The 26,332-nt window shown below is 42.6% G+C and overlaps 1 protein-coding gene across 3 annotated transcripts in view; it reads right to left on the reverse strand.

The window, feature by feature from the left end:
• The window catches only part of HECW1 (HECT, C2 and WW domain containing E3 ubiquitin protein ligase 1), a 490,597-nt gene that overhangs the window by 242,858 nt on the left and 221,407 nt on the right, over positions 1 to 26,332 (reverse strand). For all 3 annotated transcript variants that reach the window (XM_025291383.3, XM_025291385.3, XM_044946810.2), the window contains one exon: positions 19,817 to 19,924. In XM_025291383.3, coding sequence (XP_025147168.1) covers positions 19,817 to 19,924 — 108 coding nt within the window. The remainder of the gene's footprint in view (positions 1 to 19,816; positions 19,925 to 26,332) is intronic.

Raw genomic sequence — 26,332 nt, forward strand, 5'->3', positions numbered from 1 at the left:
TGGCCACCTCATGTGAAGAGTTGACTCATTGGAAAAGACTCTGATGCTAGGAGGGATTGAGGGCAGGAGGAGAAGGGGACGACAGAGGATGAGATGGCTGGATGGCATCACTGACTCGATGGACGTGAGTCTGAGTGAACTCCGGGAGTTGGTGATGGACAGGGAGGCCTGGCGTCCTGCGATTCATGGGGTTGCAAAGAGTCAGACACGACTGAGAGACTGATCTGATCTGATCTGATTATTGTTTTTTCCTTCTATTATTGTTTGTTTTTGTTTTTAGGTTTGACATAATCTATTCTTACCCTTCTGAAAAGTATTTCATATTTTTTCTGTCCCTTTACTACTTCTCTTTTCCTTTGTTAAAGGCTCAGGCCTTAAAGGCTTAGTTTTCACTAGAAATTTGTGTTCTCTGTTACAGAAAACTCAGAGTGTAAAGTAAGTTTCTTTTTGTCAGGGCTAACTATTCATGTAGAGAGAGAAAAAGAGACTGACAGATTTTAAATATAAGGAGTAGGAGTCCCATGAAAACACTTTAAGTCTATGGGCTCAAATGGATAGATTTTGTATAAAAATAGGAGTGTTTCCTGTATGTCCTTCTCTGGTAGAGGGTGAGGGTGCTGTCCTTTTCCCCAAGGAGGTGGGAGGCATAAGATAAAATTCTCTGCTTATAATATAAGTTCTCTGGTTTGGATTATAGACTCGTTAGCCTTGAGCAACCTGGGAGATACTAGCATTCATTCTGGCAAAGGTTAAAGACAATTAGCTCCTTTTTCCTTTTTGTCTGCCCTCTTCCATCAGGTAACAGCTGTCATTAGCAATGGGCCAGATGCTGCAGACTCTGGGTTTGCTTGGAAAGAGGGAAACAGGGCGTAGACTAGCAGTTGCCACCATGGATTGAGGCACTGGTTTCATCTTCTAGATTTTGTGGGGTTTGCAGTGTTCTTGGGAGAAGGCGATGGCACCCCACTCCAGTACTCTTGCCTGGAAAATCCCATGGACGGAGGAGCCTAGTGGGCTGCAGTCCATGGGGTCGCTAAGAGTCAGACACAACTGAGTGACTTCACTTTCACTGTCATGCATTGGAGAAGGAAATGGCAATCCACTCCAGTGTTCTTGCCTGGAGAATCCCAGGGACGGGGCAGCCTGGTGGGCGGCCGTCTATGGGGTCACACAGAGTCGGACGCGACTGAAGTGACTTAGCAGCAGCAGCAGTGTTCTTGAGTACTGTATCAACTCTGGAATTTGGGGCAATTGTGATACATGAGATTTTGTGAGGGAGTCTGTACTTTTAACATAATATTTGGATTCTGAACTCTTTCCTAGCTGTCCAAAGCTGGTATGGACAGTATAGCTGGCGTTATTTGAAAATGGCCTTAGAGTTGACTAGAGACCTATATTGGCTAATGTCAGAGAAGTCCTGAGGGTAACCTCTGAACTGGCCCCAGGCTGGTACATGGTGGCAGTGTCTTGGAAGTGTCTTGGAAGGCACACGTGGTATATGGGCAGGATCTCCCTGCCTTCTGTGGGTCTCCATCCTCTCAAAGAACCCTACGGCTGTGCATGACTATAGACTTGGCTGAAAGGCTCAGGGGGTCAATAGAGAGAGGTATAAGCTCAGAATGATGTGGAAAAGGGGGAAATCCCCCTTCCCACTGTTCTTCTAGCATCCACTCCCCTACCCTCAATCAAGGGAGGAGGTGCTGCAGCGTTTAGTCAAATTTCTAGTGTGGACCAGGCTGTGTTCACTACAGAGCAGAGTTCTCTGCTTTGAAAGGTGGTACCTCTCTGCCGCCTCCCTATTCCAAGAAGCTGGGTAGGTCAGTCGACTCTGTTCTCTTTGTGGTATCTGACCAGGGGCCACCTGGCTTCCACTCTCCATCTCTGTTTCCCTGTCTCTATCTCGATGGCTCAGGGGCCCTTAGTAGGAAAGATAAGACATGATGGCCGTTGCCCTTGAGCACAAGTCTTCTGCTTCCTGCACAGACATTTTGAGCTCTAGCTTACTTCATTCATTCATTAACTGAACAAATATTGTATATTAATGCATGTATGTAGAATCTAGAAAAACGGTACAGATGACCAATTTGCAGGGCAGGAATAGAGACAAAGACAGAGAGAATGGACATGCAGGCACAGGGTGTGAGAGGGGAGTAGGACAAGTCGGGAGATGAGGATCATCGTACACTGCCGCCACTGCTGCTGTTTAGTTGCTAAGTCATGTCCAACTCTTTTGTGACCCCAAAAGCTACAGCCCACCAGGCTCCTCTGTCCATGGGATTCTCCAGGCAAGAATACTGCAGTGGGTAGCCATTTCCTCCTCCGGGGGATTTTCCCGACCCAGGGATCGAACCCCGTCTCCTACTTAGCAGGCACATTCTTTACCACTGAGCCTCCAGGGAAGCCCTATACATACACTACCAAGTGTAAAATAGACAGCTAGTGGAGACCGGCTATAAAAGCTCAGGAAGCTCAACTCAGTACTCTGTGATGACCTAGATGGGTGAGATGGGTGTGGGTGGGAGGGAGGCTCAAGAGGAAGGAGATATAAGTATACATATAGTTGATTTACTTCATCATAGAGCAGAAACTAACAGAACATTGTAAAGCAATTATATTCCAATAAATAAAACGAAAAAATATTTACTAAGCCCCTCCAAATGGAGATGCTACCAGCAATAACAACAAAAACAAATCTTTAAAAATGTTATTTTTGCCAAAACTATGGATGACATTTGATAGTTTTCTCATGTTTCTATAGGGAGTAAGTAATATTTAAAAAAATGAGTACACAAATTGGATTCACACACACATAACAAATACATTGAAATGGAGGAGATTCTGAATTTATGTGGGAGGAAGTGGTTGAAATCTTGGATAGGCTCTGTCTTCCAGTTTGACTTTCTCTATAGCTTTTATGGTGGGGTCTATGGAGCTCCCCACTCAGAATCATCTGGAGGGGAGGAAAGCCATATGTTAACCATCTCAACTTTCCTTCCTCTAGTCAAGGATTTGCTCAGCCCAGTGATAACTTGGTTCCTACCGTGATGCCCAGACAATTTCCCCACCAATCACTCTGGGAGGTAAAGCCCCAGCATGGACTCCAACTTCAGAGTTCTATCTAGTGTATTACCCAACATCCTACCCTCCAAAGGACCGGAACTCTACAGTGAACCTCCACTTTAGTGGCAGCCTTTCTGGCCAACTTTAGTCTTATCAGGACATCATGGTGGCTAAAGAGCAGGTTCGGAGGTCAGACTATCTGGGTTCAAGTCCTGGCCCCACTACTTGTTTGTTACTAGTGACTCTTGGATCAACTGCATTATATTCCTGTACCTCAGATTCCTTATCAAAAAAGGGAAAAATAACAGCTGCCACCTAGGATTTTCATGAAGGATAAATGGAACAAGATGTCTGAGGCACTCAGCATGGTGCCATGCACATTGGGAAAGCTCAGAGATACTTAGTTGCTGCTGTTATTGTTCTTATTCCTCTATTCAGGACAACAGCCTTAACCCAAATGACAGCCCAGAGATGACATCTTGTGAGCCATGCACAGATTCCCCAGGGACAAGCACAGGCACCTTTCTGGGATGCTGGAGTCACCTTGTGCCCATCTGCTGTGTCTAATTGGACATTATGGTAATGAGCTTGCCATGTCCTTCAGACACCTGGCTGCAGGTCCAGACACAGAGTCTTAGTTAGGTCAGTTTCCCTGTCTGCCCCACATACTCTTCTGCCAATTTGGCCTCTGTCTGCCCTGATCTGCCACAGGCTTTTATGAGAAAGCTATTGTTCCTGTCTCAAGGAGATTTTTAAAATTTTTTATTCGAGTATAGTTGCCTTACAGAAGCTGTACAGCAAGGTGAATCAGTCATACATATACGTATAGCCACTCTTTTTTAGATTGCCTTTCCATTTAGGTCACCACAGAGCATTGAGCAGAGTTCCCTGTGCTATACACTAGGTTCTCATTAGCTATCTATTTTATACATAGTGTCAATAGGGTATATATGTCAAACACAATCTTCCAATTCATCCCATCCCTTTTCTGCCTCCTTGGTATCCATATGTTTGTTCTCTACATCTGTGTCTGCTTCTTCTTTGTGTACAATATAGGTTCAATTGTACCATTTTTCTAGATTCCACATATACACATTAATATACAATATTAATTTTTCTCTTTCTGACCTACTTCTCTCTAATATGCTCTCCTTATCTTACTGAAACCCTCTCTGGAGGCAGAGATGTGGAAAGGCCTCTGCAGCCCTGGTTGTTTCTACATCCTTGTGTCTGTGATTTAAAGAGATGCATTCTGTGTATAGAGTGGCTTTGAGAGGGACAAAAAGAATCTGTTTTGTAAAGTTCTAATTTGACCCTACCATGTCTGTATAGGTAAAAATCACTCCTGGGTTCTTCTTGTTTCTCCTTATTTCCTTTCTGATTCAGAAAAGAGTCACTATAGAATGGAGTCCCTATAGAATGGTCAACACAAAGCATTTTTTCCTTCTCTCTCTTTGGTCCCCAGCCTGCCCACCCACACTTCTGACCAGAGTCCATAGTAGGTCAAGGGCTTCCAGGGAAGGCTGGACTCCTTAACAGTTCTCTGCATCCTGTTCCTTCCAACTCCTCATGGACCTCAGTTCACCAAGCATCCCTCTATGTCCCACATCTCCAGTAGATCCCCATAGATCCTCATCTATCCCCATCTATCCCCATAGATCCTCATCTATCCCCATCTGTCTCCATCCTCATCTCTATCTATCCCCATAGATCCTCCCCTGGGGCTGATGAGCACAAGCAGATAAGGCTGGTTCAAATCCCAGCTCCACCACTTGCCACATCAGTTACCATGTCTCAGACTAAGTTTTGTCCTCAAATGCAATGGTGATAGCACTCACCTCATGGTACTCTTAGCAGCATAAAATAAAAGGCTATATTCAGATCATACCACAAGGTTACAGTAATCAAAACAGTATGGTACTGGCACAACAACAGACCTATGGATCAATGGAATAGGATAGAAACACCAGAAATAAACCCATGCTCCTATGGTCAATTAATCTATGACAAAGGTGGTGAGAATATACAAGAGAAAGACAGTCTCTTCAATAAATGTTGCTGGGATAACTGGACAACTACATGTAAAAGAATAAAATTAGAACATTCTCTAACATCATATATAAAAATAAACTCAAAATGGATTAAAGACCTAAATGGAAGATCAGATACTATAAAACCACCCTAAAGGAAAACATAGGTGTTCACCAACGAAAATCACAGCAATATTTTTTTGATCCGTCTCCTAGAATAATGGAAACAAAAGCAAAAATAAACAAATGGGACCTAATTAAACTTAATTAGGTTGCACAGCAAAGGAAACCATTGACAAAACAAAAAGACATCCTACTGAATGGGGGAAAATATTTGCAAATAATATGACTGAAAAAGGTAATATCTAATACATATAAACAGTTCATACAACTTAACATCAAAAAAACCCCAAACAACTTGTTTTAAAAATGAGCAAAAGAGAGGGAGGGAACATATATATACCAATGGCTGATACATGTTTATGTATGGCAGGAACCCACACAATATTGTAAAGCAATTATCCTTCAATTAAAAATAAATAAAAGTTTAAAAAAATGAGCAGAAGAATTGAAAAAAGTAGACAGTAATTCAACAGACACATGCATCCCAATGGTCATAGCATCATTTCAACATAAAAGCCAGCACAGGGTCATAGAGACTCCCAGGCCCAAGAGAAGGAGACATGGACCTAGCCTCTTGATGAAAGAAATGTCAAAGAATTTGTGGTCATACTTAATCTTCCTGACTTGATGATGTCTCTTCCTCCAGCTCTACCTTCAACTCCTTCCTCCTCCTTCTCCTGTTTCTCAGAACTTCACCTTCAACTTTCACCTCCCCATGCCTTCATGCCTTTGCAGGTGCTAGAATGAGCTCTCTACCACTTGGCTGCCAAAGCCAGTCCTTCCTTTCCACTGGCCAAGTCCACCCACTGGCTCCTTTTATCTGTGGGTGCTGATTAACCATGGGCCCCAAAGCCAGGCTGGGAGGTCTCCTTCACTGATATAGGACACAGTAAGAAGTATGTTTTTGTCCCCACTCCTGGAAAGTAAGAACCTCGGAGGGCAGGGACCAAGCCTTCACCTATAGATTGGAGTCCCTTGATACCATTCCAGTCCACAGCATGCCTCCAGCACTGTAGGATTCAGAGAGGTGGGTGAGGCTGTACGAGCTCTTACTGAAATAGCAACTCAAGTTAATCTAGAAAAGCCTCATTTTGGGTTCCTAGAGCCCTGGCCATTTATTTAAGAGCTTTCATTTCACTGGGAGAGTCTGACAGGTAACCAGTTAGAAGTCAGAACCATCTGCTGTTAAGCTGCTAAGTCACTTCAGTCGTGTCCGACTCTGTGCGACCCCATAGATGGCAGCCCACCAGGCTCCCCCGTCACTGGGATTCTCCAGGCAAGAACACTGGAGTGGGTTGCCATTTCCTTCTCCAATGCATGAAAGTGAAAAGTGAAAGTGAAGTCGCTCAGTCGTGTCCGATTCTTAGCGACCCCATGGACTGCACCCATCCATGGGATTTTCCAGGCAAGAGTACTGGAGTGGTGTGCCATTGCCTTCTCCTCAGAACCATTTATATGTTGTTGCAAATCTGAATTGAATGATTTGATTGTATCTTTTGTAGCTGTTTTCTGTAACAATGCTTAGTCACTCTTTAATGGTGAGATATTTAATCTATGGACGGAAGATGAATTTTGATGCCTGCGGGTGTAATGGACTATTTGATGTGGTAAGAGATGACTGCACACAGTTTGGCTTCTCACCTTGGGTGGGCTGAGGATAAGCCTGCTATGCGTGTCCCCTCACTCCTATGTCCCATCTTCCCATATGGATCCCTGCCCCTGCACTGCCATACTCCATTGCCTCATTGGCCCCTTTCAATCTGAACTGCTGCACCTTTAGGTTGGCCTCTGGCAGCCCGGACATTATTAGTGTATGAATATTTCCAACCATTTCACTCTGATCTGCTAAAGAGTGAGTGATTGTGTTTTTGGTGGCCTGGGCTCCTTTTCTACCACTCCAGAGGCTTCTCTCTAGTAAGATGATTCATTTAGTTTTTTAAAGCAAAACATGCAAGAAGCAAGGAAGGAAAGAAAATCAGCTTGAGTGTGAGCCAAGCTTACAGAGTTCAGTGGGGGAGGGAACACCAGCAGGACTGTGTGGTTAAAGGACACAGGTGAAAGAGGAAATGCATTTTAGGAGTGTTGCTGTGAACTGCATATTCTTTTCTCAAGATTTAAGAAATACAAATATGGTCATAACCTATATTGAAATTACTTCATGATTGTGTAAAGTGCAATTTTGAACATGGTTTCCCTTTAGGATAGTGTGAACCTGGATGAGCGATGGGGGTAGTTATGACTTCCATGGAATTATGTAATAAAAATCTAGTCCATGCGTGCTCAGTCGTGTTTGACTCTTTGTGACCCCATGGACTGTAGCCTGCCATGCTCCTCTGTTCATGGAATTTTCTAGGGAAGAACACTGGAGTGGGTTGCCATTTCCTACTCTAGGGGATCTTCCTGACCCAGAGATGGAACCTGCATCTCCTGCATTGGCAGCAGATTTTTTAACCACTCTGCCACCTGGGAAGCCCCAAAATAAGGTGGCATAATAATCAAATGCCCAGCATCATGTAGATATTTATGGAGCCACACTGCTTCTAAAAGAACACCTGTGAAGCAGCATGATCACCATAAGGTTATATAGATTGGGAAAAAGAAAGAAAGAAAGGTAGATGTGTCTTCTAGTTCTGCCTACAAAGGAGTAGACTTTCTTAGAGCATATGATTCAAATATTTATTGCAATATGAAAGGAGACAGCTCCTTGGAAAGAAGAAAACAGTGACTGAAAATGGCAGCCCATAGTGCAGTTCTTAGCCATATCAGTTCTAAAACACAGAGCGGTCCCGGTGGAAATACATCCAGATTCAAATAAAAAGCTATAACAACATGTCATCTGAACCATCTGGATTGTTGACCTGGCGGAATCCCTGTGGCTAAACTGGGCAGATCTAGGGAACCTTCTGGCTCCAGCAGGGCTTGTTCTGGTTCTGCTGTATTGCTGGCACTGGCCAGAAATTCTAACAAGGGGGAGTCAGCTAGTTCTCCTGGAGCCCTTCCTTTTCCTTTGGTGTCCTTCGATCCCCAACTCTGGCTGCAAAGGATTTCCCCAGAGGAAACCCTCAAAATAAGCCACTCAATTCACAGTTGTCAACAAGCACCACCATGTCCATTCCCCAAAGAGAAAAGCACCACAACCTCTCATTCAAAGCTTTCTTATTAGACTGCCTACCTGGCTATACTAAACATGTGCCTGGCCCCCCTCAGGTGTGCTTTCTCAGTCTTCATGGGGTCATTGTGGAGACTGTGCATTAACTTCATTTTATAGGAGAAGGGTCAAAATCTCAGAGTACAGGGCCATTGAGCCCACAAGCCTCTCACTTAAAGCCACCTGCTGAAGGGTGGCGAGGGGAGGCAAACTCCACCCCTGACCTGTGTAAATTTCATCTCACCATGCTTAAGGGAGTGTTGTTAAAAACTTTGTTAATCAACTCTACTCAAATACAAAAAAATTGAAAAAAAAAAAACCCAAAAACCTCAGAGCAGGGCTAGGTGCTTAGATTTCTATTATGTGTAATCAAGGAACACTGTGTTGTTTATTCTTTAATTTGGGAGGAGGAAATTATGAAAGAGGATTTGGAAATAATGTTCTGAAAGGGGGTTTTGATATTCACTCTTCTGACAAATGCAGAGAGTGATGAAATCAGAGCAAGCAGCAGTCAGGATGTGAATCCGAAAGTGAGTGCAGAGACAGAGAAGGCTGAATGTGAAGGTGTGAGCTGGAGGCAAGGCAGGACCTGGTGACTGGTGGTACTGAGGGGGAACAGGAAACTGAAGCAAAACCGAGCAGTCAAAAATGACTGCAGATTTCTGGTTTAGGCCTGGACAGCTGTGAGAAGGCAGCAATCATGACCATAATCATGTGACTTGACCCAAAGATGGGTGGAGAAAGGAAGTCCCTTTGGGAAAAATTCTTTTGGCCATAATCTGTGGTCCTTCCAAGCCTACTATGCTATTCTTCCTGCTACCCAAGGGAAGCAACGATGAACAGGGAGCTACATATAACTGGTCTGGGGAGAGATCAAAACAAAGATACCTTCCCTGTGAAATCACCTCCTCTTGGCAAGACAAGAAGGACTTCTGAAGGGCTTCTTTTTTTTTAATTAATTTTTATTGGAGTATAGTTGGTTAACAATGTTGCGTTAGTTTCTGATGCACAGCAAGGTGAATCAATTATATATATACATATGTCCAATCTTTTTAAGATTCTTTTCCCATATAGGTCATTATACAGTATTGAGATGAGTTCCCTGTACTACACAATAGGTTCTTATTAGTTGTCTATTTTATATATAGTATATATATATAGTATATATATATAGTAGACTTCCCTGGTGGCTCAGACGGTAAGGCATCTGTCTACAAAATGGGAGACCTGGGTTCGATCCCTTGGTCAGGAAGTTCCCTGGAGAAGGAAAAGGCAACCCACTCCAGTACTCTTGCCTAGAAAATCCCATGGACGGAGGAGCCTGGTGTCCATGGGGTCACAAAGAGTCGGACACAACTGAGCAACTTCACTTTCACTTTCACTTTCTATATAGAAGTGTGTATATGTCGGGCTTCACTTGTGGCTCAGCTGGTAAAGAATCTGGCAATGCGGTAGACCTGGGTTTGATCCCTGGGTTGGGAAGATCTCCTGGAGAAGGAAAAGGCTACCCACTCCAGTATTCTGGCCAGAAGAATTCCATGGACTGTATATTGTCCATGGAGTCACAAAGAGTCAGACACGTGAGTGAGTCAGTCCCAATCTCCCAATTTATCCCTCATCCCGCTTACTCCCCTGGTAACTATACATTTGTTTTGGGAGCACATGGTCAACAAGGACTGTGGGAGCTCCTCCTGAAGGCTTGGGACTGGCCTGCTGAGCCAGATTGCACACATTACAAAGATAACATTTGAGGGACTTCCCCAGTGGTCCTCTTTGCAGTGAAGAGGATGCGGGTTCCATCCCTGGTCTGGAACTAAGTTCCCATATGCTGTGGAGCAGCTAAGCATGTATGATGCAGCTACTGAAGGCTGCACACCCCTGAGCCTGTATGCTACAACTAGAGACTGCAGGCCTTAATGAAAGATCCCACATGATGCAACCAAGATCCCAAGTACCATAACTAAGACTCAACAGGGTGAAATAACTAAAAAATAATTTAAAAATAACATTTGAGTTACTATAATAATACAACATTGTAAGATTTTGTCAGGATAGTTTTTGTTGTTCAGTTGCTCAGTGGTGTCAGACTCGTTGAGAACCCATGGTCTGCAGCACACCATGCTTCCCTGTCCTTCACCATCTCCTGGAGCTTTTTCAAACTCATGTCCATTGAGTCGATGATACCATCCAACCATCTCATCTTCTGTCATCCCCTTCTCCTCCTGCCTTCAATCTTTCCCAGCAGCAGGTCTTTTCTAATGAGTCGGCTCTTCACATAAGGTGGCCAAAGTACTGAAGTTTCAGCTTCAGCTTCAGCATCAGTCTTTCCAATGAATATTCAGGGTTGATTTCCTTTAGGTTTGACTGGTTTCTCTTTGCAATCCAAGGGACTGTTAAGAGCCTTCCCCAACACCACAGTTTAATGCATCAAACTTTTGGTGCTCAGCCTTCTTTATAATCCAAATCTAACATCCATACATGACTACCAGAAAAACAACAGCTTTGACTAGATGGACCTTTGTTGCCAAGTAATGTCTCTGCTTTTTAATATGCTATTTAGGTTGGTCATAGCTTTTCTTCCATGGAGCAAGAATCTTTTAATTTCATGGCTGCAGTCACAATCTGGAGTGATTTTGGAGTTCAAAAAAATAAAGTCTGTCACTGTCTCTAGTGTTTCCCCATCTATTTGCCATGAACTGATAGGAGAGTGGTGTCATCTGCATATCTGAAGTTATTGATATTTCTCCAGCAATCTTGATTCCAGTTTGTGCTTCATCCAGCCTGGCATTTTGCATGATGTACTCTGTGTATAAGTTAAATAAGCAGGGTGACAATATACAACCTTGTTGTACTCCTTTCCCATTTGGAATCCATTCGTTGTTCCGTGTCCAGTTCTAACTGTTGCTTCTTGACCTGCATACAGGTTTCTCAGGAAGCAGGTAAGGTGGTCTGCTATTCCTGTCTCTTTAAGAATTTTCCACAGTTTGTTTGTGATCCACACAGTCAAAGGATTTAGCATAATCAATAAAGAAGAAGTAGACATTTTTTCTGGAATTCTCTTGCTTTTTTCTATGATCCAACTGATGCTGGCAGTTTGAACTCTGGTTCTTCTGCCTCTTCTAAATCCAGCTTGAACATCTGGAAGTTCTCAATTCATGTACTGTTGAAGCCTAGCTTGCAGAATTTTGAGCATTACTTTGCTAGCATGTGAGATGAGTGCAATTGTGTGGTAGTCTGAACATCCTTTGGCCTTGCCCTTCTTCAACACTGGAATTAAAACTGAGCTTTTCCAGTTCCATGGTCACTGTTGAGTTTTCCAAATTTGTTGGTATACTGAGTGCAGCACTTTCACAGCATCATCTTTTAGGATTTGAAATAGCTCAGTTGGAATTCTATCACCTTCACTAGCTTTGTTCACAGTGAAGCTTCCTAAGACCCACTAGACTTTGCACTCCAGGATGTCTAGATCTAGGTGAGTGGTTACATCATTGTGGTTATCTGAGTCATTATATTGAGTTAGACAAGGCTGTGGCTCATGTGATTAGATTGGTTAGTTTTCTGTGATTGTGGTTTTCAGACTGTCTGATGAAGGATAAGAGGCTTATGAAAGCTTCCTAATGGGACAGACTGACAGAGGGGGAAACTGGGTCTTGTTTTGATGGGCAGGGCCATACTCAGTAAATCTTGAATCCAATTTTCTGGTGATGGGTGGAGCTGTGTTCTCTCCCTTCTATTTAAGTAAGTAAGTTCAGGCGCTCAGTTGTGTCAGACTCTTTGCGACCCCATGAATCACAGCACGCCAGGCCTCCCTGTCCATCACCAACTCCCGGAGTTCACTCAAACTCATGTCCATCGAGTCGGTGATGCCATCCAGCCATCTCATCCTCTGTCGTCCCCTTCTCCTCCTGCCCCCAATCCCTCCCAGCATCAGAGTCTTTTCCAATGAGTCAACTCTTCACATGAGGTGGCCAAAGTATTCAGCTTCAGCATCAGTTCTTCCAATGAACACCCAGGTCTGGTCTCCTTTAGGATGGACTGGTTGGATCTCCCTGCAGTCCAAGGGACTCTCAAGAGTCTTCTCCAACACCACAGTTCAAAAGCATCAATTCTTCTACCCTCAGCTTTCTTCACAATCCAACTCTCACATCCATACATGACCACTGGAAAAACCATAGCCTTGACTAGACAGACTGTTGTTGGTAAAGTAATGTCTCTGCTTTTGAATATGCTATCTAGGTGGGTCATAACTTTCCTTCCAAGGAGTAAGCGTCTTTTAATTTCATGGCTGCAATCACCATCTGCAGTGATTTTTGAGCCCAGAAAAATAAAGTCTGACACTATTTACACTGTTTCCCCATCTATTTCCCATGAAGTGATGGGACCAGATGTCATGATCTTAGTTTTCTGAATGTTGAGCTTTAAGCCAACTTTTTCACTCTCCTCTTTCACTTTCAAAAAGAGGCTTTTTACTTCCTCTTCACTTTCTGCCATAAGAGTGGTGTCATCTGCATATCTGAGGTTATTGATATTTCTCCCGGCAATCTTGATTCCAGCTTGTGCTTTCTCCAGCCCAGCGTTTCTTATGATATACTCGCCATATAAGTTAAATAAGTAGGGTGACAATATACAGCCTTGACGAACTCCTTTTCCTATTGGGAACCAGTCTGTTGTTCCATGTCCAGTTCTAACTATTGCTTCCTGACCTGCATACAGGTTTTTCAAGAGGCAGGCCAGGTGGTCTGGTATTCTCATCTCTTTCACAATTTTCCACAGTTGCTTGTGATCCACACAGTCAAAGGCTTTGGCATAGTCAATAAAGCAGAAATAGATATTTTCTGGAATTCTATTGCTTTTTCCCTGATCCAGCAGATGTTGGCAATTTGACCTCTGGTTCCTCTGCCTTTTCTAAAACCAGCTTGAACATCTGGAAGTTCATGGTTCACGTATTGCTGAAGCCTGGTTTGGAGAATTTTGAGCATTACTTTACTGCTATTTACCTGGGGCCAAACTATGGTGGAGTTCATGATCTGAGCCACAGTCAGCTCCTGGTCTTGTTTTTGCTGACTGTATAGAGCTTCTCCATCTTTGGCTGCAAAGAATATAATCAATCTGATTTTGGTGTTCACATTCTGGTGATGTCCATGTGTAGAGTCTTCTCTTGTGTTGTTGGAAGAGGGTGTTTGCTATGACTAGTGCGTTCTCTTGGCACAACTATATTAGCCTTTGCCCTGCTTCATCCCATACTCCAAGGCCAAATTTGCCATAAGAGTGTTTCTTGACTTCCTACTTTTGCATTCCAGTCCCCTATAATGAAAAGAACATCTTTTTGGGTGTTAGTTCTAAAAGGTCTTGTAGGTCTTCATAGAACCATTCAACTTCAGCTTCTTCAGCATTACTGGTTGGGGCATAGGCTTGGATTACTGTGATATTGAATGGTTTGCCTTGGAAATGAACAGAGATCATTCTGTCGTTTTGAGATTGCATCCAAGTACTGCATTTCGGGCTCTTGTTGACTATGATGGGTACTCCATTTCTCCTAAGGTATTCCTGCCCACAGTAGTAGCTATAATGGTCATCTGAGTTAAATTCACCCATTCCAGTCCATTTTAGTTCACTGATTCCTAGAATGTCAACATTCACTCTTGCCATCACCTGTTTGACCACTTCCAATTTGCCTTGATTCATGGACCTAACATTCCATGTTCCTATGCAATATTGCTCTTTACAGGCTTTGGACCTTGCTTCTATCACCAGTCACATCCACAACTGGGCATTTTTGCTTTGGCTCCATCCCTTCATTCTTTCTGGAGTTATTTCTCCACTGATCTCCAGTAGCATATTGGGCACTTACCGACCTGGGGAGTTCCTCTTTCAGTATCCTATCATTTTGCCTTTTCATACTGTTCATGGGGTTCTCAAGGCAAGAATACTGAAGTACTTTGCCATTCCCTTCTCCACTGGACCACATTCTGTCTTAAATTGAAGAAAGTAGGGAAAACCACTAGACCATTCAAGTATGACCTAAATCAAATCCCTTATTATTATACAGTGGAAATGAGAAATAGATTTAAGGGTGTAGATCTGATAGACAGAGTGCCTGATGAACTATGGACAGAGGTTCATGACATTGTATGGGAGACAGGGATCAAGACCATCCCCGTGGAGAAGAAATGCAAAAAAGCAAGATGGCTGTCTGAGGAGGCCTTACAAATAGCTGTGAAAAGAAGAGAAGTGAAAAGCAAAGGAGAAAAGGAAAGATATAAGCATCTGAATGCAGAGTTCCAAAGAATAACAAGGAGAGGTAAGAAAGCCTTCCTCAGTGATGGAATGCAAAGAAATAAAGGAAAACAACAGAATAGGAAAGACTAGAGATCTCTTCAAGAAAATTAGAGATACCAAGGGAACATTTCATGCAAAGATGGGCTCAATAAAGGACAGAAATGGTATGGACCTAACAGAAGCAGAAGATATTAAGAAGAGGTGGCAAGAATACACAGAAGAACTGTACAAAAAAGATCTTTATGACCCAGATAATCACGATGGTGTGATCACTCACCTAGAGCCAGACATCCTGGAATGTGAAGTCAAGTCGGCCTTAGAAAGCATCACTATGAACAAAGCTAGTGGAGGTGATGGAATTCCAGTGGATCTATTTCAAATCCTGAAAGATGATGCTGTGAAAGTGCTGCACTCAATCTGCCAGCAAATTTGGAAAACTCAGCAGTGGCCACAGGACTGGAAAAGGTCAGTTTTCATTCCAATCCCTAAGAAAGGCAATGCCAAAGAAAGCTCAAAGTACCTCACAACTGCACTCATCTCACATGCTAGTAAAGTAATGCTCAAAATTCTCCAAGCCAGGCTTCAGCAATATGTGAACCGTGAACTTCCAGATGTTCAAGCTGGTTTTAGAAAAGGCAGAGGAACCAGAGATCAAATTGCCAACATCTGCTGGATCAGGGAAAAAGCAATAGAATTCCAGAAAAACATCTATTTCTGCTTTACTGACTATGTCACAGCCTTTGACTGTGTGGATCACAAGCAACTGTGGAAAATTGTGAAAGAGATGAGAATACCAGACCACCTGACCTGCCTCTTGAGAAACCTATATGCAGGTCAGGAAGCAACAGTTAGAACTGGACATGGAACAACAGACTGGTTCCAAATAGGAAAAGGAGCACGTCAAGGTTGTCACCCTGCTTATTTAACTTATATGCAGGGTACATCATGAGAAATGTTGGGCTGGGGGAAGCACAAGCTGGAATCAAGATTTCTGGGAGAAATATCAATAACCTCAGATATGCAGATGACACCACACTTATGGCAGAAAGTGAAGAGGAAGTAAAAAGCCTCTTTTTGAAAGTGAAAGAGGAGAGTGAAAAAGTTGGCTTAAAGCTCAACATTCAGAAAACAAAGATCATGACATCTGGTCCCATCACTTCATGGGAAATAGATGGGGAAACAGTGGAAACAGTGTCAGACTTTATTTTTTGGGCTCCAAAATCACTGCAGATGGTGATTGCAGCCATGAAATTAAAAGACGCTTACTCCTTGGAAAGAAAGTTATGACCCACCTAGATACCATATTCAAAGGCAGAGACATTACTTTGCCAACAAAGGTCCGTCTAGTCAAGGCTATGGTTTTTCCTGTGGTCATGTATGGATGTGAGAGTTGGATTGTGAAGAAAGCTGAGGGTAGAAGAATTGATGCTTTTGATCTGTGGTGTTGGAGAAGACTCTTGAGAGTCCCTTGGACTGCAAGGGGATCCAACCAGTCCATCTTAAAGGAGATCAGTCCTGGATGTTTATTGGAAGGACTGATGCTGAAGCTGAAGCTCCAATACTTTGGCCACTCATGCAAAGAGTTGACTCACTGGAAAAGACCCTGGGGAGGGATTGGGGGCGGGAGGAGAAGGGGACGACAGAGGATGAGATGGCTGGATGGCATCACCGACTCGATGAACATGAGTTTGAGTGAACTCCAGGAGTTGGTGATGGACAGGGAGGCCTGGCGTGCTGCGATTCATGGGGTTGCAAAGAGTTGGACACAACTCAGCAACTGAACTGAACTGAACTAAACTATGGTGTAGGTAATGAAGATAATGGTGACCTACCTCAAAAGATCCCATGCATGAACTGCTACACTCAGTGCCCCCAACCTTGCAGCAGGCCACCACCGACCCACGCCTCTACCTGAGACTCTCGGACACCCACATGCAAGTCCGGGACAGTCTCTTGTGGGTCACTGCTCCTTTCTCCTTGGTCCTGGTGCACAAGGTTCTGTTGTGCCCTCCAAGAATCTATCTCCCAGTCTTCTGTAAGTTCTGGCTGCTGTACAGTGGGGTTAATGGTGACCTCCTCCAAGAGGGATTATGCCACACCCAGGTCTGCTGCACCCAGAGCCCTTCCCTGTGGCAGTTCACTGCTGACCCGTACCTCCACAGGAGACGCTCAAACACAGTTCTGTCTCAGTCTCTGTGGGGTCCCTGGGTCCTGGTGTGCACAAGGTTTGTTTGAGCCCTCTGAGCATCTCTGGTGGGAATGGGGTTTGATTCTAAACAAGAATTCGCCCTTCCTACCATCTTGCTGGGGCTTCTTTGCCCTTGCACGTGGGTTATCTCCTCACAGCTGCTCCAGTGCCTACCATCTTACTGGGTTTCTCTGACCTTGGATGTGGGGTATCTCCAGAGGGCCGCTCCAGTGCCACGCAGCCACCGCTCGCCTTGGTTCATTATATATATTATATATAGTGTAATATATATATATAGTATAGCTATACTCATTATACTCATATAGCTCATTATATATAGTATATATAGGATTATTATATATAGTATAACTTTTGTATAGTCTTCTGTGTATTTTTGCCACCTCTTCTTAATATCTTCTGCTTCTGTTAGGTCCATACTGTTTCTTTCCTTATTGAGCCCATCTTTGCATGAAATGTTCCCTTGGTATCTCTAAATTTCTTGAAGAGATATTTCCCATTCTATTGTTTTCCTCTATTTCTTTGCACTGATCAGTGAGAAAGGCTTTCTTATCTCTCTTTGCTATTCTTTGGAATTCTGCATTCAGATGTGCGCATCTTTCCTTTTCTCCTTTGCCTTTTGCTTCTCTTCTTTTCTCAGCTATTTGTAAGGCCTCCTCAGACAACCATTTTGCCTTTTTGCATTTCTTCTTCTTGGGGGTGGTTCTGATCACTGCCTCCTGTACAATGTTATGAACCTCCATCCATAGTTCTTCAGGCACTCTGTCTATCAGATCTAATCCCTTGAATCTATTTGTCACTTCCACTGTATAATCGTAAGAGATTTGATTTAGGTCTTACCTAAATTCTTCAATTTAAGTCTGAATTTGCAATAAGGAGTTCATGATCTGAGCCACAGGATAGGTAAAGCTAAAATTCCACTAAGTCTTTCTTTTGTCAGTGCTAACATTTGCGTCTTTTTACTTCTCATATTACAATTATTACTATAGTCACACAGCTAGGTACCCTCTAGGAATAAATTATGTCACAGAATAGGAAAGAAGTCAGGAGTTATTTTCTTTTGTACTTTATCATGCATTTAACTCCTTGGAGAGTACAGATAATATGTGTTTTGAATGTTTCTAATTTATTAGTACTTTAAAAATCTGATTTAATCAGGCCTTCAAAAAAACCACATAAATTAATGTTGTTTAGTTGCTCAGTCATGTCTGATTCTTTAGTGACCCAAGAACTGTAGCCCACCAGACTTCTATTCATGGGATTTCCCAGGTAAAAATACTGGCATGGGTTGCACTTTCCTCCTCCAGGGGAATCTTCCTGACCCAGGGGTCAAACCCGAGTCTCCTTCATTGCAGGCAGAATCTTTTCTTTACCGCTGAGCCACCAGGGAAGCCCTATATAATAGCAATTAGCTAATTCTAAACTGAATCATAACTCCAAAAGACATGTGTTATTAAAATAGATTCCAGGTAATCAGTCATATACCTCCACTCTCATAAAAGTAAACACTAAAAGGAAAAAATAAAGAGAAAAATGGACAAAACAAAGCTTTGTTATTTTATTATTCTAATTTAATTTCCAGGTAAAGTGCCCTTCTGTTATACTTCAAGATTTAAAATCTAGCCAATTTTCAAAGTTTATAAAATTATTTTTATTTTAAGAAGCAATAATTTGCCAATGAGATTAATGTGTTTATTGCTACTTAGAGACTTCAAAGAGTCTTATTTTTGATTTGTAACAAAAACTTCTCTGTCCTTCTGGATAATGGCTTGGGATTCTGCATTTTTATATGGCCTGGATTTTGTATTTTTATATTATAGCAAGAAGATTTTTGATTTGCATATGCTTTGATAGCCATATTAGAACATTTTGTACATCCAGTCTCTTCCTGTTCCTTAATTTGGCACTTGTTCTATAAAACAATTTTGAAAATGCAAATTACTTTACATTAAAAATATAAATTCTTATGGCATAATTTATGCAGTCTTAATGCACTGACTCCTAAAGCTATAATTTATTATTACATTTTAATTTATCTGATTTATGTGTGTGCCCTGAGTCAATATTCCAATTATTTGCAAACTCAATTAAGCTTTGTCTTGATAAATTTTTACTTTTTGACAAATTATGCTACACTTGTGCAGAAAACTTCATTCCTAGTACATCGGTCATTCATATGATATATTTGCAAAATGGAAATTCATCCATTTTCCAAAAAGACTGAGATGTTGTCAGTCCAGGAGGTATACTGGGAAGTGAGATTTTTCCAAGTTTGTACTTGAAAAAATGTCAGTTTTCTAAAGTGTTCAACTTTTAATTATTTTGAATATGACATGGTAAGTCACATACTTATTCCAAGACATTACAACTTCATCAAGTTTGAATACACTTTCACTCAGTAATAATATTTTATATATTTTATAGAGATGATTTTATTTAAAGTGTATCTTTATACAATTGATGAAGACAGTTATGTTGAATAGTTTGTTTTTTGAACTGAACATGGAGGAAATGTTCTATGTCACAGAAATCCTGGAGAATAGCTTTGAAAGGAATGGGACCAGTACTAAATTAATTTACACACAAATCCCCCCTTTTCACATTGGTTCATGCAGAATGAAGAAACAGTCATGAGATTTCATGTATCCTGAGATTTCATGTATCCTAACACTTATTTTCTTGACTCTAAAAAGATAAAAAATTGCAAGTTGTGTTCATATCTGATACTGTATTTAGACCTTAAATTATGTCTTATTTCTCATTTAGTTAAAATTCAAAAGAAAATGGGTGTGTCATAAGGAAGGACTCTTCTACCAAACTTCCAGTGTAGACTAGGACCGTACAGTCAATGATTGGGTCTAACATTTATTCTATGACACATTTCTAAAAGAAGGCCATGCAGCACAGCAAAGAACAAAAGCAGCTGCGTTCTGCTTCATCCCGAGCAACAGGAATGGGAAAAGTACTCACGTTCTACAAAGTAAGAGCTGGCATCAATCTTCCAAATGATCTGGCCCCGATGAGAGCCATTGACTCCACGGTTCTTATAGTCCAGGAAGTTTTCCGACAAGACCTCATCTATATTCCCAGGAAAGGGAGAAAGCAGAGTAGAGAAAACATATTAGAGAAACATATTAGCTAACAGAATTTTTAGAAAAAAATAAAAGAGCAAAAGATATTAATGCCACCTCCAGCTCAACAGAAGAAAAAGCACCTGGAGTTACAGAAACAGAGAGTAAGAGGTGTTCTCAGGTACCATCTGGATCAACCCCTTTTTAATCCAGAAATCTCCTTCCTACCCCTCAGCACTCCCGGCAAGTGATCATCTGTGCTCATGCTCAGTTGCTGAGTCATGTCCAATTCTTTGAGACCACATGGACTATAGCCCACCAGCCTCCTGTGTCCGCAGAATTTTCCAGATAAGTGGAAAATACTGAAGTGGGTTGTCATTTCCTACTCCAGGGGATCTTTGTGACCCAAGGATCGAACCCGTGTCTCTGACATTGGCAGGAAGATTCTTTGTCACATCTGGCTGGTTCTTGAACGCTCCAGAAACAGAGAAATCATTGCTTCTCTGGCAGTTCATTTCCCTTCCATGTATAGAATCTCAGTGCAAAAATCTTCCTCATAATGCTTTCATTAACTGGTCCCTATTTGGGTCTAAGAATGAGGCATAAAGAAGACATCTGAGCACACTTTTTCTTTGGGGCCCAGTTCCCATGGGCTCAATCTTATATCATCTCTTCTGGGACCCATCCATGAATTTATCCATCCATCCATCCATCCTTCATGCACTCATGTATTCATCTGTTCATTCAACAGATACTTATTGAGATCCACCCATCTGCCATGCTGGGAAAGTGCAGGGGCCACAGTGCTGAGCAAAACCTTTCTGAACTAAAACTTGCAAACAATTGAAGACACAGATTTTACACTGAGTAAAGAAATAAATGCATTATTACAACTTGCAAAAGGGGAGAGGAAGGAAAAGAACAGAGTGCTCTGACAAGAAGCTACAGGAAGGGAGGGCAACAGGAGGTTGAAGGAGAGATGAAGGATGAGAAAGAGCCACCGGGGTAGAGATGGAGGATGGAGTAAGGTCTCCATGTGGTATCCAAGTCTGGAGCAGGGCAGAGTCTGCTCGTGGAAGCACTGAGAGGAGCTGAGGGTGGGGGGACTGTGCTCTTTTTCCCTCCTGCCCTTCTTCTGATGTCATATTGTAACCCATCAATGTCCTTCTTAAAGCTGGTGTCCAGAGAGCAAGGCAGCATCCTTGGAGAGGACAGATCCATAAAGACATAACCAATTGCTTCTTCCTTGGTTCCAGACATTATGTTCTCAGCACAAAAACAGTGATATGAATTTTACCTTAATCTTCTATGGGGCCTTTGCAGTTTCCACTTTACCAGAAAGTAACCATCCAAGCTAAATGGATCTGAAGCTGTGAGAAATCCATGTTTTTTTTTTTTTTCCTCTGTTACAATACTGTTTAATGACTTACTGTTTTAACATCATTATGATGATGATAACATAACAATAACAATAAAAAATAACAAAAGCAACAACAATAGCTTGTATGGTCATGGGAACAATAGAGGACAAATGTAGCTCTAGAAAAGGTAAATATCATATCTACATTGCTGTATTTGTTTTCTTTTGCTGCATAAGAAATTACAACAAACAATGGCTTTAAAAAAACACATTTTTATTTCACAGTTTCTTTGGGTCAGAAGTTTGAGCACAGTCTAACCTGGTTCCTTGCTCAGGGACTAATAAGCTGCTACCTAGGTGGAGAAGGCAGTGGCACCCCACTCCAGTACTCTTGCCTGGAAAATCCCATGGACGGAGGAGCCTGGTAGGCTGCAGTCCATGGGGTCTCAAAGAGTTGGACACAACTGAGCGACTTCATTTTCACTTTTCTCTTTCATGCATTGGAGGAGGAAATGGCAACCCACTCCAGTGTTCTTGCCTGGAGAATCCCAGGGACGGGGGAGCCTGCTGGGCTGCCGTCTATGGGGTTGCACAGAGTCGGACACGACTGAAGCGCCTTAGCAGCAGCAGCAGCAGGTGTCCATTGAACACCTCTGAGGCTTATTGTCTCTTCCAAGATAAAACAGTGCTGGCAGAATTCAGTTCCTTTAGTTGTAGTACTGAGGCTGTAATCCCATAGAGGCTATCTATAATTTGCTTCTATGTGGCCCTGCTCCATAGCTGGTTCACATCATATCAACTTGCTTATTTGAAATCAACCGAGGAGTCTATTGCTCCAGCCACTAAGACAGTGTCTTCTGCAATGCAGCATCATCATGGGAGTGACATTCCATCACCTTTGCCATGTTCTATTGGTTAGAAGTAAGTCACAAGTCGTGCTCTCATTCAAGAGGACAAGTTTGTGAATCATGGTGGATGACTTTACAGTGTATCCACTTGTCCATGATAGTCACTGAAAGGCAGCATAGAACACTAGTTAAGAATTTAGACCCTAGCTTACACATGCTCAAATATCAGCTCTATCATTTTCTGGCTTACTTGATATTTGGAAGGTACTGAACCATTTTGTGACTCATTATTTTCATGTTTCAAAGAAAGCTAATGATAAGATCTATACCTAATATTTTTATGAGGACTAAGTATTAATTCATTTTAAACATTTAGAAGATTGCCTGGTACATAGTAAGGTTTTGATAACATTACTGTTGCTGACTATTATGAATAAATAATCTCATTTTTATACTCTTTAGGAAAGAGGTAACACTTTATGTCACTGTTTGTGCTTCCAGTAAAATGACAAAAGCCATAGTTAACCACTACATTATTTCCCCTTGCCTGCCAAGATATCGGGGCTTCTCCAGTAACTCAGCAATAAATAATTTGTCTGCAATGCAGGAGCTACAGGAGAGGTGGGTTCAATCCTAGGTCAGGAAGATTCCCTAGAGGAGGGCATGGCAATCCACCCCAGTGTTCTTGCCTGGAGAATCCCATGGACAGAGGAGCCTGTTGGGTTACAGTCCATAGCATCACAAAGAATAGGACATGACTGTGTGACTTAGCATGCACACATGCACCAAGATATCTGCGACTTTAATCTTTGAGATTAAATCCATCACAGTGGCTGGGGAAACAACCAGAACTTGGGGGCTTCTGAGAGCAGACCCAGAACTCAGATTCTGCAGAGAGGGGCTAGGTCATGGTGGCCCTTTTGGCAAACTGAGGTTCACTCTGTGCATCTGGCCAGAATGGGGAAACAGGGATGAAGTGAAAAGAGAGAAGAGCTTGTGGCTAAGGGACCCAGTTCCAGGACCTGTGTGTCATTTACCAATAGTGTCATGCCTACAGCTGCAGGTCCTCATCCACAAGGGGGCAGGTGGTAACCGGGGCCTCGCTGGGGAGGATTACATGAGATCACCGGTAAACGTGCTTGTGACCCGCAAAGTCGACTGCACATTTTCAGCTGCCTCTTCCTTGGCAAAGACAATCAGGCAGAGCAGCATCGTCTCTGCCTCATTAATATCAGGAACTGTTTGTATCTCTTGGAAAATCACTTGTTTGCAAAATTTGTCTGTCTTTGTAATCACAGTGTATGCTCACAGCCCTGTTTGGGTTACTAAGATGATTGCATAATACATCTTTTACAGTAATTGTCTCATTTCAGCAAAAACAAAAACAAAAAGGCATAATATTTCCCTAGTTCCCTGGGTCTTCAGTACCTGGACAGAATTTGCCTCATTATGGCAATTCTCCAAGGAGAGGTATTTTCCTGAATTTATCCACTCTGATCACCAGAATAGTCACTTTAATAGTTATGGTCAGGTACCCACATAGAATAACACCTAGAAAGGGAGTGTTCCTTCATGCACTAGGTAAATGTGTATTGAGTATTTGCTCCACTTACCATGCTACACCCTGGGGACATACTGCTGAACAAGACAGAGCCTATGTTCTCAGGAAGTTCCTAATAGATTTGAGGAATTTTTTTTTTTTCAAGAACACAGGCAATTTCTTTAGAAGGCTGTGGGTATTAGAATGGGCTAAATATCTAACCACAAGGGAACAAATGAAAAAAGGATGGGGGTGAGTGGTGGGAAAATCAGAAAAGGCTGCAGAGAATAACACACATTTTACATTCCATTGTACAGGTTAAACACATATTAAGAGATTGCCAATTGATCCTGATGAGCATCCCATTCCCTTACAGTAACTGTAACACTTCATAGCAAGTATCACACAAGAGAACAGAGTAGTCTGTATCCTTGCCCGGACCATCTGTGCTGAGCGGTCAGCTCGCTTCTCCAAGGTATGTACCGCCAACTGTTAGAAGTTACTAGTCTTTGCTTGGGAATCCAGGTGTACTGTTAGAATCAGATGCAGGAAAACAGAATCAGACCAGATATTTTACGCAGTAAGGGATTTAATGCGGAGATTTAGGTATTAGAAAGATGGATCCAAGGCACAGCCGCAGCAACTGCCTCTCCACCTGCAATGAGAGTGACCAGCCAGTGGCAAGCTGAGTAGGTTATTGCCACTACTACATGGCTGCCTGCTGACACCCAGGAAGTGAGTGTGGGGATGCTAGGGCACTGTGACAGAAAAGCTTAATTCCTCAGAGCCATGCTTGTGGCCGCCACAGACCTAACATCAGGAGGAACCACCCAGCTCACTTCTGCCTTCCCAAAGGGGCACAGGTGCATCTAGATGAAGGGAGCAAGTTTGCACCTGGAAAATGGTTGCACAGGAGTCTGGGGAATGTAACTTTTAGGGACCAGAGTCTACACTAGAGGAGGCTCTGGAGAAGAAAAGAGGACTGGGATGGTGGAGGCCAAGCCATGCCCTCCACCACACTGAGGAATGGCAGCCCCCCTGGTTTCCTACAACCAACCGAGGTTCTTTTTTCTGCATCCTTCGTTGGGGTGCAAGTCTTTGTGGAGCTGTTTATTTGATTACAGGGATATCTACAGCCACCTTGAGGCAAGTATTTTGACCGTTACTAGCTACGTGAGCTTCAATTCAGTTCAGTTCAGTCGCTCAGTTATGTCCGACTTTTTGTGACCCCATGAATCGCAGCACGCCAGGCCTCCCTGTCCATCATCAACTCCTGGAGTTCACTCAGACTCACATCCATCGAGTCGGTGATGCCATTCAGTCATCTCATCCTCTGTCGTCCCCTTCTCCTACTGCCCCCAATCCCTTCCAGCATCAGGGTCTTTTCCAATGAGTCAACTCTTCACATGAGGTGGCCAAAGTACTGGAGTTTCATCTTCAGCATCAGTCCTTCCAAAGAAATCCCAGGGCTGATCTCCTTCAGAATGGACTGGCTGGATCTCCTTGCAGTCCAAGGGACTCTCAAGAGTCTTCTCCAACATCCACAGTTCAAAAGCAGCAATTCTTCTACCCTCAGCTTTCTTCACAGTTCAACTCTCACATCCATACATGACCACTGGAAAAACCATAGCCTTGACTAGACAGACCTTTGTTGGCAAAGTAATGTCTCTGCTTTTGAATATGCTATCTAGGTAGGTCATAACTTTCCTTCCAAGGAGTAAGTGTCTTTTAATTTCATGGCTGCAGTCACCATCTGCAGTGATTTTGGAGCTCCCAAAATTAAAGTCTGACACTGCTTCCACTGTTTCCCCATCTATTTCCCATGAAGTGATGGGACTAGATGCCATGATCTTAGTTTTCTGAATGTTGAGCTTTAAGTCAACCTTTTCACTCTCCTCTTTCACTTTCATCAAGAGGCTCTTCAGCTCCTCCTCACTTTCTGTCATAAGAGGTGTCATCTGCATATCTGAGGTTATTGATATTTCTCCCAGCAATCTTGATTCCAGCTTGTGCTTCTTCAAGCCCAGCGTTTCTCATGATGTACTCTTGCATATAAGTTAAACAAGCAGGGTGACAATACACAGCCTTGACGTACTCCTTTTCCTATTTGGAACCAGTCTGTTGTTCCATGTCCAGTTCTAACTGTTGCTTCCTGACCTGCATATAGGTTTCTCAAGAGGCAGGTCAGGTGGTCTGGTATTCCCATCTCTTTCAGAAGTTTCCACAGTTTAGAAAACCACTAGGCCATTCAAGTATGACCTAAATCAAATCCCTTATGATTATACAGTGGAAGTGAGAAATAGATTTAAGGGCCTAGATCTGATAGATAGAGTGCCTGATGAACTATGGACTGAGGTTCGTGACATTGTACAGGAGACAGGGATCATGATCATCCCCATGGAAAAGAAATGCAAAAAGCAAAATGGCTGTCTGAGGAGGCCTTACAAATAGCTGTGAAAAGAAGAGAAGCAAAAAGCAAAGGAGAAAAGGAAAGATATAAGCATCTGAATGCAGAGTTCCAAAGAATAGCAAGGAGAGGCAAGAAAGCCTTCCTCAGCGATGGAATGCAAAGAAATAGAGGAAAACAACAGAATAGGAAAGACTAGAGATCTCTTCAAGAAAATTAGAGATACCAAGGGAACATTTCATGCAAAGGTGGGCTCGATA

The sequence above is a fragment of the Bubalus bubalis genome, chromosome 8 (assembly GCF_019923935.1).
Source record: "Bubalus bubalis isolate 160015118507 breed Murrah chromosome 8, NDDB_SH_1, whole genome shotgun sequence".
In the NCBI taxonomy this organism is placed as follows: domain Eukaryota; kingdom Metazoa; phylum Chordata; class Mammalia; order Artiodactyla; family Bovidae; genus Bubalus; species Bubalus bubalis.